General features: G+C 41.8%; 1 protein-coding gene across 1 annotated transcript; it reads left to right on the top strand.

Moving 5' to 3' along the window:
- Positions 1-525: 525 nt before the first annotated feature.
- LOC136545417 (thioredoxin-like 1-2, chloroplastic) lies at positions 526-2,848 on the top strand. The gene is given in 5 exon segments (XM_066537438.1): positions 526-859; positions 1,131-1,313; positions 1,414-1,578; positions 2,220-2,464; positions 2,466-2,848. Coding segments are annotated over 5 exon segments (936 nt in total). The 5' UTR covers positions 526-628; the 3' UTR covers positions 2,578-2,848.
- The last annotated feature ends 10,984 nt before the right edge of the window (positions 2,849-13,832 follow it).

Below are 13,832 nucleotides of genomic sequence, written 5' to 3' on the forward strand. Positions count from 1 at the left end.
GCCAAAGTCTTTTATCTCATGAACAAGCAGTGTCAACATCCTATAATATCTTTCTTTTTCCGTTCTATATCCAGACAGGTGACCTGACGTGTGATCAATACGTGTCACTTCCTCTCTCTGCGACTGTGGCCCACCTCCACACCCTTGACCAAAAGATTAACATTTCTGCCACGAGTCCCCGCGGAGCTACGCGCACCACGCGCGCCTCCCGATCCCCACGGCCGCCGCGTGACATGTGAGCCCCACAACCGTTTCTTATTCTTATCCAGAATATATCCATTCCGGAATTTCTTACAGCCAGTGAGGGAGAAAATTCCAGAGTTTGCAGTCCACGTGGCTAGCAAAGGAAGGCTGTGAGGCGCATCGGACGGCCGTCAGTAGTTCTCGTTAGGGGCGGAGAGATAATTACCTGGAAGATTAAAATATAAATTAAATTAAAAGGAAATACGCGGCGATTTTTCGCTAATGTAATCCGGTTTGCCTTTATCCGTGGGCCTCCTTTTTAAAAGGGGCTACTTTTCTTCCCCGCTTCCGCAATCTTCCATCCCTCTCCTCTCTTGCGCCGTGTTCTCTCTCTGTCTCCTCGCGAGCTCTTCATCCTTCTCCTTCTTTCGAGCGCGGTTTGGCGATGGCGGCAGCGCAGGCGGTCGCGAAGGGGAGCGTGGTGTCGCCGTGCGGCAATCGAGCGGCGTCGGGCCTCCTTGGCAGGCGGAGGGGTGCCGTGGCGGCGCGGATGGCGCCGTCGGCGGTGCGGATCGGGGGCTCCTGGAGGAAGACCGCGTTTCCTGGCGGGAGGGTAGCCTTAGGGACGAGGAGATCCAGGCCCTCGTCCCGGAGTCTATTCGCGTCGCCGGCGCAGGTGAATATAGATTCAGGAGTACTAGTTATCATGCGTTCCTTTCACGTGTATCGTTATTTTTTTCTTCGAAGTTTTTGCGATCAATTTAGTTTTCATACCTTCCTAAAATCAATTTTAATATTCTTTTCCTTAGGTTTACTTTTAGTAGTTTCTAGTCCGTTTGACCATCCAAAAATAAAATATTTGATTCGCGAGCTTTTGTTTGGAATAAAAAAGAAAACGTTAAGATTTTCACTAATATGATCTGATTTATGTTTGTCCGGTTAATCAGATGAACATGAACCTTGCGATTGGGAAATCCATGAGGTGGTGGGAGAAGGGGTTGCAGCCCAACATGCGTGAGATCGAGTCCGCCCAAGACCTTGTCGATTCCTTGACCAACGCCGGCGACAAGCTCGTCATCGTCGACTTTTTCTCCCCTGGCTGCGGCGGCTGCCGTGCTCTTCACCCGAAGGTGAGGGGCAAAGAGGATACCGAATTCACTGTTGCATGATATTCTTCATATATCCGAGAACTTTTGAGAGGGGGTTTTCTGATGAATCTATCTCGTGCAGATTTGTCAATTTGCGGAGCAGAACCCAGATGTGCTGTTCTTGCAAGTGAACTACGAGGAGCACAAGTCTATGTGCTACAGCCTTCATGTCCATGTCCTACCCTTCTTCAGATTCTACAGGGGAGCACAGGGACGACTCTGCAGCTTCAGTTGTACAAACGCAACAGTAAGATCCTGATCCGATTAGCTATTCATGTTTCTTCTGTTCATATGATTATTGATGTGTCCTCTATAACATGCAGCATACCCCAAACGATCTTTATTAACACTACAGAATTGCAGTCACCCCCTTGGAGCTAAATGTAGGGAGTCGGAAAAAGTTTGTGAATTCGGGTAGAGCTTGTTGACAACCCAACTTTAGCTTTGGAGTTTGGACTCAAATGTTAAGTTTGTTCCGATACTTGCAGAATATAAGTAGCAAAGAATGGCCTTTTAGGTTGAATTTGACTGGCAAAGGATGTCCGTTTAAAGTTGTGAATTCGGGTAGAGCTTGTTGATAACCCAGACATCCCAACTTTAGTTTTGGACTCAAATGTTAAGATTGTTTTGATACTTGCAGAATATAACATGCAAAGAATGGCCTTTTAAGTTGAATTTGACTGGCAAAGGATGGCCATTTTAAGTTCCCCTAGCAGTTCATGCAATATTGCAACCTTTACTGATTGGATAGAAACATTTTCCCTCACAAACCCAACTGGACGTTATGTGATTGATTTCCTGGCTATTATACAATTTTAGCTATACTTGGGAGTGCTGTTGGCTGTGGTCACCCATCAGGACTGATTGGAGTGTTGTTTCCGTATGCAGATTAAGAAGTTCAAGGATGCACTTGCGAAGCACAAGCCAGATAGATGTAGCCTTGGCCCAACCAGGGGGCTAGAGGAATCGGAGTTATTAGCCTTGGCCGCAAACAAGGACCTGCAGTTCACCTACACCAAGGAGCCAGAACTGATTCCCAGGGGAGATGCTCCTCGGGAGGTCATTGCTTCCGAGCCTGCGAAGCTTCCTGCGGCCACAAAGCCTTTGGTCAGGCTGGGGTCCGAGGAGAGGTCCTTGGTCTCTTCAGGAAGATGAGATGCATGATTATCTTCAGGATGATCAGATGCTTCCATTCTGTACAGTTCCGTGGTTCTTGATGTGTACAGGTTGTAGCTTCTCATGGTAGTTTTTACATGTGAAGCCTGACCGCCTGTCCTCCAGTAGTTTAGCCCGGTTGTATTAGCAGTAGCAATGAGTGGTGCTGTGGAGCTCTGCCTTAAGGAAATCGCATGGTAGTTGTATGGATGAATCCGTCTGCATGCTATGCTAATTCGTCGAATTCTATAGATTATGTGGATGATGAGTTGTTCTTGTTTCATTTCTCCTTCAGCCTCGGGATATTGTATGGGTGTCTGTCGCAAAACTGAATAATCAATCATGCTTTATGTTGTGCCAGACATTGCGGTGCTATTGTTGTGATAATGTTTTTGTGACTAGTTTCCTGCCTTGGCCTTTTCGGTGCCAGGGAACGGGTGATGAAGGAACTGGTGGAGATGGCTTAATTAGTAGTTGTAAACTAGAAAGCTCAAATTTTTGTGAACGAGGCATAGGTATGGATTAGCTAGATAAAGGTGGTCCAGTCTTCTTTTGAACTGGATAGGATAGAGGATAGGATCTCAATTTATCGACCACTACACAACAATTTCTTCGTCGAGCAGGCAGGTGTGCGTGCGCCACCGCCACACCCTATCCTCCATGAGCAGGGAGTTAGGCTCGAAGGCATGCGCCATCGTCAGCCACTACTGCTCTCGTCGAGTAGGCCGGCATGCGCCGACGCTGCTCTCTGCCTTCTTTTGTGAGCAGGGTGGCAGCACTGTAGGTGTGTGCCGCCGTCGGCCGTCGGCCCATCTGCTCTTCCCTGATATGAGCTGACAGAGAACATGTTTACGACAATGATTGTTAAAAAAAATGATGAAACTAGATATGTTTGGTTAAATTTGTTTAATTTCAGCGACATTGGCATGTGCAATTTTGTTTAATTCTGATTTTCATTGAGGCAATTGAGTTGTGCAATGATGAACTACTATTTTTCACTGAGGCAATTGGATTGTTCAATGATAACTTGTTCACTTGAACTTATCAACCTAACTTATCAGTCATGTAATAGTGTTTTTCTCTAATAATAAAATAGCTTTAGCCAGCTTATCAACCACAGAAACCATCAGCCGAATTGTCTCGAATCATCTTTTACTGATGTCTTCTGATTGTAAATGTTTCTGGGCTCAAATCCGTTGAGCTGACGGAGAACTCAGAGGAACATGACATGATCCAGCTCCGATCATTCAGCATTGAAGCATTCAAATTCAAAGAGAGCTCTTGGCCATGCGGTGCATTATATCTTACTCAATCAGATCTGGAGCAGAAAAAGACGATATCTTGCATCTGAACATCAGGGTATGGATGCTTGGAATTGGGACTTCGTTTTCCATCTCCCCTTTGGAGTACTGTGCGCTCTTGTCGGTTACAACAGGTGTTTAGTTCTCCAAAGGAGCACTCCTGGTTCTGGAGGCTTCGGCTTGTCTAATCCGAAATATCTGCACGGCGAGGCCACTACGTGGCGCGCTGCCGAATGCCAATTCTGATCCACTCAATTTGGTGCCATCTTTTTTTTTTTTGCCCGCACGTAATACAATTTATACACCTCAAACGTTCTTACTGAAGCCATACGAGACTCATAGACAACGGACACATCGTAGTCCCATTATAACACCACATGAGTATCCCAAACTTATAAGATTATTATTATTTTTTAGAAATAAATCCTACGGTGAAAAATCACCGAACTGACCAGGACACGAACGCAGGACCGGTGGCTTCCACTCCGGGAAAGCTCACCTGTCCCGGTGCCATCCGTTGTTATCCAAACGTATTGGTGCATGAATGGAGCCACCGTATTTACTCCCTCCGAGGAATCGGGACAGCGATAGTTTTTATTGAGAAATAGAAAAGGTCCAGAAATTGACAGGTAAAATATCCAGAGTGTGTAGCTGCCTGAAAATTTCGAGCTGCTAAAAAAACATTGATTCACGTCCAGTTTTCTTTATTGCTTGGTAGCTTTACTATTCTACAGTTCTACTGCATCGTAGTATTCGTTAAGCTGAAAACTAACGTTGTTTGGGGTGGTTTCACTTATAAACCATGACTGAAAATACTATTAGTTGATTTAGTGTGTGAGAAAAATACTGTTCGTTGACTGATAAGCTATGACTTATAAGCTAAATACGATCAAGCGAACGTGCGGAGGAGGTACTTTCTGTCTTTCATCTGTAGATACTCGGTTAGTAATTGGAACATGCATAATTAGTTAATGGCATTGCTACCTCCTGCTTCAAATGTACTCATTCAACTGGTTCTTATTAGTAGTCATGAAAGAAGGCAGGGAAATGAATGAAAACCATGGTTCTTAGGAGTGGAAGGCGTATCATGAAAGAGCGTCTGTGTCTCTGGACTCGTGTACTCCCTTCGTTTAAAAAAACGTAATTCTAGTTTTGAACCTCACGTGTGTCCAAATTTAGAGCTAGAATTGTTTTTTTTTACGGAGGAAGTAATTTGCAAAAAAAAATCTTGAAAAAATTCTGTAATTCAATTATTCAAATGAGATTATATATGATGAAAAGAGTTTAGTTCTATTACCAAGATACTAGGCAACCATAAAATGATTGGTGAAAGGTCCTTATGTGATTTTGATAATTGAGTGACAACTTAGGTGGACTAATTGTGTTTATATAAGATACATATGTGATTAGTCCACAGGTACATGTATGAGCAACATATGCCATGAAGGTGAAAATGGCTCGGAGATGTTGCAAAGCTCACACATGTGATGATGAAGGAGCTCATTGCATAAGATACATGATATGGAGTCATGTGATCAAGGTGGAGAAGATCAAGATATGACTTGGCTTGACGGACCGGTTGCAAGTGTGAAGGGCAAGTTGAGTGATGACTTGGCGCCGATGGACCGAAGCAACGGTGAAAAGCAAGTGAAGTCAAGATCGATTAACCAATATGGTCACGTGATGATATGGAGTGAATCATATCATTGTCGATCATGTTGGTGCATGTGTTGCATCGACATTGAAGGAGATGGAATAAAATGCACAAGGCAAAGGTATAACCTAGGATATTTCATTTCACCGGTCATAGATGTGTAGAGCAGTTGATGACTGGGTTTAGGATAGATGGCCATACTATCAAGAGGGGCAAACTTGTTTGCATATCAGTCATCTGGTGCCACTCGAGTGATCTAACTTTGTATCATTACTAGGATCGAGTGGCGTGGCAAGTTGAGTGGCTAATTCCTTTGAAAAATGATTGTGAAAATGCTAACACACATAAACATGGTGGTGTACACTTGGTGGTGTTGGTACATTTATAAAGGAGAAGAAGTTGGAGTTGATGTGGATCAACTCGGTGAAGAAAAGGAGGCAAAAGAAGGTCACTGTGAGTGACCGGACGCGCCGGTCCAGCGTCCGGTCAAGTGGCAGCAGTGAAGGCACAGGCTTCGGTCTTCGACTGGACGCTGGCGTTGAAAGTGACCTGACGTGTAGGGGCCACGTCAGGTCATCTCTGACGTACGCTGACGTCGTGGCGCGAGGAGCAGCTCTAACACGTGGCAGGCGGTGAAGGACCAGACTCGGGTGTTGCGTCCGATCGCGACCAACCTGACGTGTCCGGTCATAAATCAGAGGCTCGAGGAGCTCTCTAGAAACGACCGAACTCTGGCTGGTCTGTGTCCGGTCGTGCTGGAGTGGACACATCCGATCGCAAAATAGAGGCTCGGGGAGCTCTCTGGAAACGACCAGACTCAGGCGGTGGCGCGTCTGGTCTTGGCGCAGAGGTGCATCTGGTCATCACTTGACTGTTGGCGCATGACAACCGACCGTTGGAGATCAACGCGCAACGTTGAACATGGGCGACACGTGGACGGCGTAGCGCGACCGAACGCTGGCAGGGTGCGACCGATCGATCTGACCAGCACATCCGGTCATCCCGAAAAACGCCTAGTGAAGGGGTAAGGGCTATTCTAGCCCATGGGGCTATAAATAGAAGTGCTAGTCAGCCTTTGGCTAAAAGCTTAGTAGAGCTAAGCATACTAGAGCCTTGGTGGCTTATGTGGTAGTGCTTGAGAGCCCTTTACCTCACTTGAGCTTGATAGTGTTCATCCGATCGAGTGAGTGAGCGATTCTAGTGCGATTGCATTGTGAGGTTGTATCGAGTGGTACTAGGTAATCGTCTTACAAGTTGGTGGTGCTTGTTACTCTTGGAGGTTGCCACCTCCTAGATGGCTTGGTGGTAGTCTCCATCGAAGCCCGCAAGAAGCTTATGCGGTGCTCTGGAGAAGAGCTTTGTGAGGGGCATTATGCTCGCTCTGCAGGAGCTGCAAAGAGCAACTCTAGTAGAGCGAGACGCAAAGGGCGACAAGTGGTCTGACCAGATCAAGTGCTAGAGCTTGTGGTACGCACTCCACGTGGGAGAGTGTGACTTGTGGGTCACCACTAGCAAGAGGATCGGCAGCAACCTTGGAGCTGGTCTCAACGAGGACGTAGCGTATTGGCAAGCACGTGAACCTCGGGAGAAAAATCATAGTGTCAACATTGTTCTTTCCGTTGGATTGCAATCCCCTTACACAAGCTTATAATTATTTTCATATACATTGTGCTTGTGTAGTTGCTCTTGTAATTAGTTTGCTTGTGTAGCTCACTAGTTACCTTCTTGCTTGTGTAGCATAGAAGTAGCTCCTTTACGTGGCTAATTTGGTTTGTGTAACCTTGTTAGTCACATTGCTTAGTTTGTGTAGCTAAGCATTTGCGCTTTCTATTTTGGCATTGATTGCCTTGTTATTGAGTATTGCTAGTGAGCTTAAGAGCTTTGTGCTTTTGCTTACTATAATTGTGTAAGAGCTTCCTGGTGTGCAAAATACTAGTAGCATAGGTTTGTGTGACCTTGCTACTAGATTTGGATAGGTGAGCTCTAGCTAGCCTGTCACCTTTGTTGTCTAATTAGGATCTTTATAAGGTGCTTGTAAACTTCGATAGAGGGGTGTAGTCTTGGCTAGACCGATTGTTTTAATTCTGTATTTGTTTTGGTTAGCCGGCGTGATTAAATTTAGAAAAGACTATTCATCCCCCTCTAGTCTGCCATCTCGACCTATAAGTGGTATCAGAGTGAGGTCTCTCATTTGTGGTCTTCACCAACCTGAGAGGATGGCGACTTATGGGCTAGATGTTGATTGTCCACATATTTTTTATGGCACACACTTTGCATGGTGGAAAAATTGGATGATATGTAATTTTAAGTCTATTTGCCCTCAAATGTGGTGGATGGTAGATGTAGGCTTTTCTCATATGTTGGATGAAAATAATCTAACTCAAGCACAAGAGAAATGCTTAGATCTCGACACCCAAGCTATTGCCATCATGCATAGATCTTTGGATGATAACATATTTGGAGAGATCATTGACATGAAGACCGCCCATGAGATTTGGAGTTATCTCAATAAGAAGTATGGGACGGTCTCCGATGATGATGATAAGCCCAAGAAAGTGGCGCATGAGGATGTTAAGCATGACCACAACTTGGTGATTGTGGAAGATTGCTCCACCTCACGGTCAAGTGATGATGATTGATCCACTACATGTTCACTTGACAAGATTGGTGATACCTCAAGTGATGCACATGATGATCCTACCCCATGCACACTTGATGGTGATGATGGTTCATGCTCGGGCCATGATTATGATGCTATTATAAGCCCATCCACTACACCACATTGTTTTATGTCACAAGGTGACACCAAGGTATCAAATACTAATGTGGTTGATCATATTGATTCATATGATAAGCTTGTTAGTGGACTTGCTAGCATGACCATGTCTTTAGAAAATGAGAAGGCTAAAACATTGAAATTGGAAAATAAAAACTCATTTCTAAAGAACTCATGTGAAGAACAAAAGAAATTACTTGATGTTCTTAAATCTTCATATTGTGAGCTAAAATTGAATCATGAGACACTACTTGCATCTCATGAAGAATTATTAGAACAACATGTTTCTCTCATTAAAGTGTTTACAAAGAAACTTAAAAATAATGAGAGCTCATCACATGGATCAAATAATAAATTGCAAAATGTTGCTAACCCTTGTGATGTAAGCAAGAAGCATGTAACCACCTCTTGTGATGATTTATTAGATATGCCATGCTCTTCACATATAGATGCTTGTTCTACTTTTATGTCTTATGAGACTAACCTTTTGAAGGAGAACAATGAGCTCAAAAATGAAGTGAAGAATTTGAGCAACAAGTTAGAGAGGTGCTATAACTCAAAAGTCACCTTTGAGCACATGTTAAAGACTCAAAGAAACTATGGTGATAAGTGTGGCCTTGACTTTTAAAAGAAGATGACAAATGGCGAAAGAAAGAGAGAAAGAAAGATGAAAAAGCTACAACAAAGAAAGTTCTCTCATCTCATATGCTGCCGCTGTTATGAAGCGGGACACCTTGCAAATGATTGCCCTAACATTGAGAAGCTCAAGAAGATAAAAGAAGAAGAGAGGCTCAAGCATGTGAAGTGCTTCAAGTGTCGCACTTGGGGTCATCTTATCTCAATGTGCCCAACCAAGCAATTGGTGAAGCAACTAGAAGAGCTTCAACCAAAGCCACAAGTTAAGCAAGAGAAGACACCCCAAGAGCAAGTCAAGATCTATCATGAAGATGGTGGTGACTTGATGACGACGAAGAAGAAAACAAGAAGGGGTGGAAAGACAAGGCATCTAATGCAAACTCAAGATGCCAAGATGATGAGCAAGACACAAGATGAGAAGAAAGTCTATGCTCACATCAAGTGCTTCAAGTGTGGAAATACGAGACACTTTGCCTCTAAGTGTCCTACCAAGCTTGAGAAGAAGGCTCAAGCAATCCATGAGAGGCAAGGCAATAGGAAGCACCACATGAGCAAGGAAGAGAAGGCCCAATCAAAGAGAAAGTGCTACTCATGTCAGAAAAGGGAACACATGGCACATTCATATCCCATAGGTAACTCTCCTAAGCCTATTTTAATTGATGATGATTCTATGCTTAGGAAGGATGATAATGGTAGCTCTATGGTTGCTATTGCGAAATATCCCGCTACTCATACTAAGGCTTTGCCTAAGTATATTGCTCCTAACTTAAGAGGACCCAAACTTGTTTGTGTACCATCAAAAAAATGGATGATTGTTTATAGGTACCATTGGCATTGTTGGCTTGGTTCAAATGGTTTTCATCTTGTTGATTATGTAGTTGAGCCAAGTATTGATAAGAGATGATCATTATCCCAATGACATGACAAATTAAGTGAAGTCCAAGTGCTATCAACAAACAAGTGCTATAATTCAAGTTGTTGGTGATTCATTGGATATATTTGATGGCTTGCAAATATTTAAGTTGAAGCTCGCTAATTGGATGATCATGAGCTAACCAAGGTATATCTCTTATTGATCATTTCATTTGGGTGCATATGAGTTGATTGAATATGATAAATATGTAATGTTGCTTGCTATAAGATGTTTGAATGGATAAATTGATTAGTAGTTAAGTTTGTATTGATTTATGTTGGATAAATTCATGAGATGACTTTTAGTGAGTGGTTGAATGGATTTATGTCTTGTAAAAGTATTCAAACAAGTTGGTTTAAAGTTTGATTCATATTTTGATGAAGTATAGCTCAAGTGATTGAAATATGTCCTATATTGAAAATCTGTCCTATATTGAAAATCTGAGTGAGCTGTGATCTTAGCCATATTTGAGTGATCAAAACTTATTGGATTGGCATACAAATTTGTGTACGTGCTCTAGATTTATGGTATAAGATTTTGTACAAATTTTATGAGAATTGGATAAGAGATGCTTCGGTTTTGGAGTGGATCTTATCAGCTATAGTGCAGTAGTTTTCAGCATATAATAGTGGTGGAAGAATTGAAATCTGGTAGCAATATAAAAGTCAAATGAAGCTCAAATTTTTACATCTGCTAGATAACTTAGTTAAGCACATCTCCACCAAATTTTATGGTATTTAGATTTGTACTTTGGGATATATGTATTTTTCTTTGAAGAGTACAGAATCTGCCAGAAAAGTGACAATTATTGGATTTATTTGGAGTCACTTTAATTGAAAGGTCCTTAAGTTGGAATCATGTTTATAAGAAATTTAGGCACCTAAGTTTGGTTTTGATATGATATAGAAGCATAACAAGCAAAGAGTACAAGGTCATTTAATTGTGGAGTGTACTTTGCACATATTCGGTACTCAAATTGGAAGATCAAGATCAAATTTAAGATGAAGATGAAGTTTAAGTTCTAGTGACTATTGAAAATCATTTGGTAGAAAGAAAATGACTTAAAGAAGGAATCAAGGTTACTCATCAAGTTAAGTCCATCACTTGGATCAATCAATCAAGTTATTTCAAGTGAGTGTCAAGAATGGTTCTTGAAGAGAGGTCACTTCTCCCTAGTGTAGGGGCTTCCCGCCTATGTGTACGTAAATCAAGTGTGGTACTTGGAAGGCTAATATGGAAGTGGTGATCTGAGGAACATTTGAGATGCTTAGTTGAAGCAATCAAAAGGGTTGATCAAGAAAAGCAAGCAACACCTAAAAGAGAGCTAGTCATGATATTTCAAGTGGTATTCCAAATAGTTTTGGCATGCAAGCATTGATCAAATAATGAAGCAAGCTAACCACAATAAGATAGTGCGCTTAATCATATTAGTGGTTATCAAATCATATGGGTGAAGAATGGATTTCATTATTCATGATTGGTCTTTATCAAGCTTATAATTAGACTTCACATTGCTATTGGAGTAATAAATTAGAATTTATGTGACTATCCTCTACTCCAACATAGCAAATGTATCATTGTAATGTGCATGATCAATTCAGTCCTTACTAGTATGTGATTACTGCATATAGTACATTCTTCATAGGATCATGCATAACAAATGAAATGTTTAAATTCATAGCCTACCACTATTGCTTAAATGATTAGTTGATCTAGTGGTTAGTATATGAATTTGTTCATGAGCTAGTGAACCTAAGTACTTGATTTAATTTGGATTGTCAACAAGTGACAGGTACAACCTGTAAAAGATAACCTCCAAATGAGTGTGAAGAAGCTTAGAGAGGGTTCAAACCGTCCTTGGAAGCTTAGACAAATCAATTTAGTTCAAGACAACTTAGAAGCTCATGATAAGTAACAAGAGTACATGCACAAGACAATAATGCAAATGGATGTCTAGTTTGTTTGTTTCAAGTGGTATCTAGATTCAAGTATTTCATCAAGAATTCACAAGTGATGACTAGATCAACTCACAAATGATATCCTATAAGTGGTACTCATGAAGATAGCAAATGTTCAAGAAATGGACAAAATTGATAAATCCAACAAGTGGTTCCATACTAGAAAATTCTTTCAAGTGATATCACATCTACACATGGTATCAATCATGCAAGACGATGGTTCCACAAGTAATCCTCAACTTTAAGTGATCATTAAATGAAGAATGCATCCCTCACCTATAAGAGCTCAAGTTTATTAAATGGATGACCCATTCTATGATATAGGGGGAGGTGTCCCTCAAATTGGTATCAAGGTCAAAGATCCTATATGTGGTATCTCAAGTGCTACAAGTGGTGTCATTCCAACAATCAAGAGATGTCCATAAAAAATACAAGATTCAAGCTTCAACCATCTACCCCAAATGCAAACCTTTGCATCAATGAGAAGCACACCTTTTATGAAAATTGATGACAAAGGGGGAGAGATTGTACAAAGATATGAAAGCTTTGGGAGAGATTGAGACAAAGAAATAGAGGTTGGACAAGGACATGGACAAAGAGATGGATCAACATTGAAGAAAAGATATGGATCAAAATTCTTGGACAAGAGAAGCACACAAGTAGGGGGAGCAAGCTCATGAATTTTGATTAGTTGCATTTGATATGTGCATGGTCATATGCTTGCTTGCATTGCATAAATTTTTTAAATTTGATATACATGCTTGTGTGATGTATGCTAGTTGTAGAACTTGAATGATGATTTAATAACTAGCATGCATAGGATGGTAGCTAGACTTGTATTTTTTACACGTGGTACTAGAACCTTGCTTATAATGTTGATCTCACGGGGTTTCTAGTATTTTTGTTGTCTAGCTACTCATGGTACTGAGGATGATGTTAAAAAGTGCAACTCCGATTGATATCACGCTTCAAAGGTTTACTCTATATACCTTAGCATCGTTTGGTAGTAATTACTCTCCCACAATTCCAATCTATGCATATGTGCGAGCTTCAAACCAAACACTCTAGCACATATGTAGGGGGAGCTAATACTACCATTTTAGGTTTGTGGTACTTGTCTAAAATTATTTACACATGATAAAATTGCTTGGGCAAGCAACATGAATCCAAAAGAGCTTAATTTCCATATCTTTGTAGAGTTGTCATCAATTACCAAAAATAGGGAGATTGAAAGGACCTTGTGTGGTTTTGATAATTAAGTGACAACCTAGGTGGACTAATTGTGTTTATGTGAGATACAGATGTGATTAGTCCACAGGTACATGTGTGTTTGCAACATATGCCATGAAGGTGGAAATGGCTCAGAGATGTTGCAAAGCTCACACATGTGATGATGAAGGAGCTCATTGCATATGAGACATAACATGGAGTCATCTGATCAAGGTGGAGAAGATCAAGACATAACTTGGCTCTATGAACCGGTTGTAAGTGTGAAGGGCAAGTTGAGTGATGACTTGGCACCGATAGACCGAAGCAACGGTGAAGAGCAAGTGAAGTCAAGATCGATAAACCAATATGGTCACGTGATAATATGGAGTGAATCATATCATTGTCGATCATGTTGGTGCATGTGTTGCATCGATATTGTAGGAGATGGAATGAAATGCGCAAGGCAAACGTATAACCTAGGGCATTTCATTTCACCAATCATAGGTGTGTAGAGAAGTTAATGATTGGGTTTAGGATAGATGGCCGTACTATCAAGAAAGGCAAACTTATTTATATATCGGTCATCTAGTGCCACTCGAGTGATCTAACTTTGCATCATTGCTAGGATCGAGTGGCGTGGCAAGTTGAGTGGCTAAATCCTTTGAAAAATGATTGTGAAAATGCTAACACACATGCACATGGTGGTGTACACTTGGTGGTGTTGGCACATTTACAAAGGAGAAGAAGTTGGAGTTGATGTGGATCAACTCGGTGAAAAAAGAAGACGAAAGGAGGTCACTGTGAGTGACCAGACGCTGGCCTCGGCAGGACCGATGCGGCCGGTCAAGTGGCAGCAGTGAAGGCGTAGGCTTCGGTCTTAGACCAGACGCTAGTGTTGA

This window comes from Miscanthus floridulus, chromosome 1 (genome assembly GCF_019320115.1).
Source record: "Miscanthus floridulus cultivar M001 chromosome 1, ASM1932011v1, whole genome shotgun sequence".
NCBI classification, from domain to species: Eukaryota; Viridiplantae; Streptophyta; class Magnoliopsida; order Poales; family Poaceae; genus Miscanthus; species Miscanthus floridulus.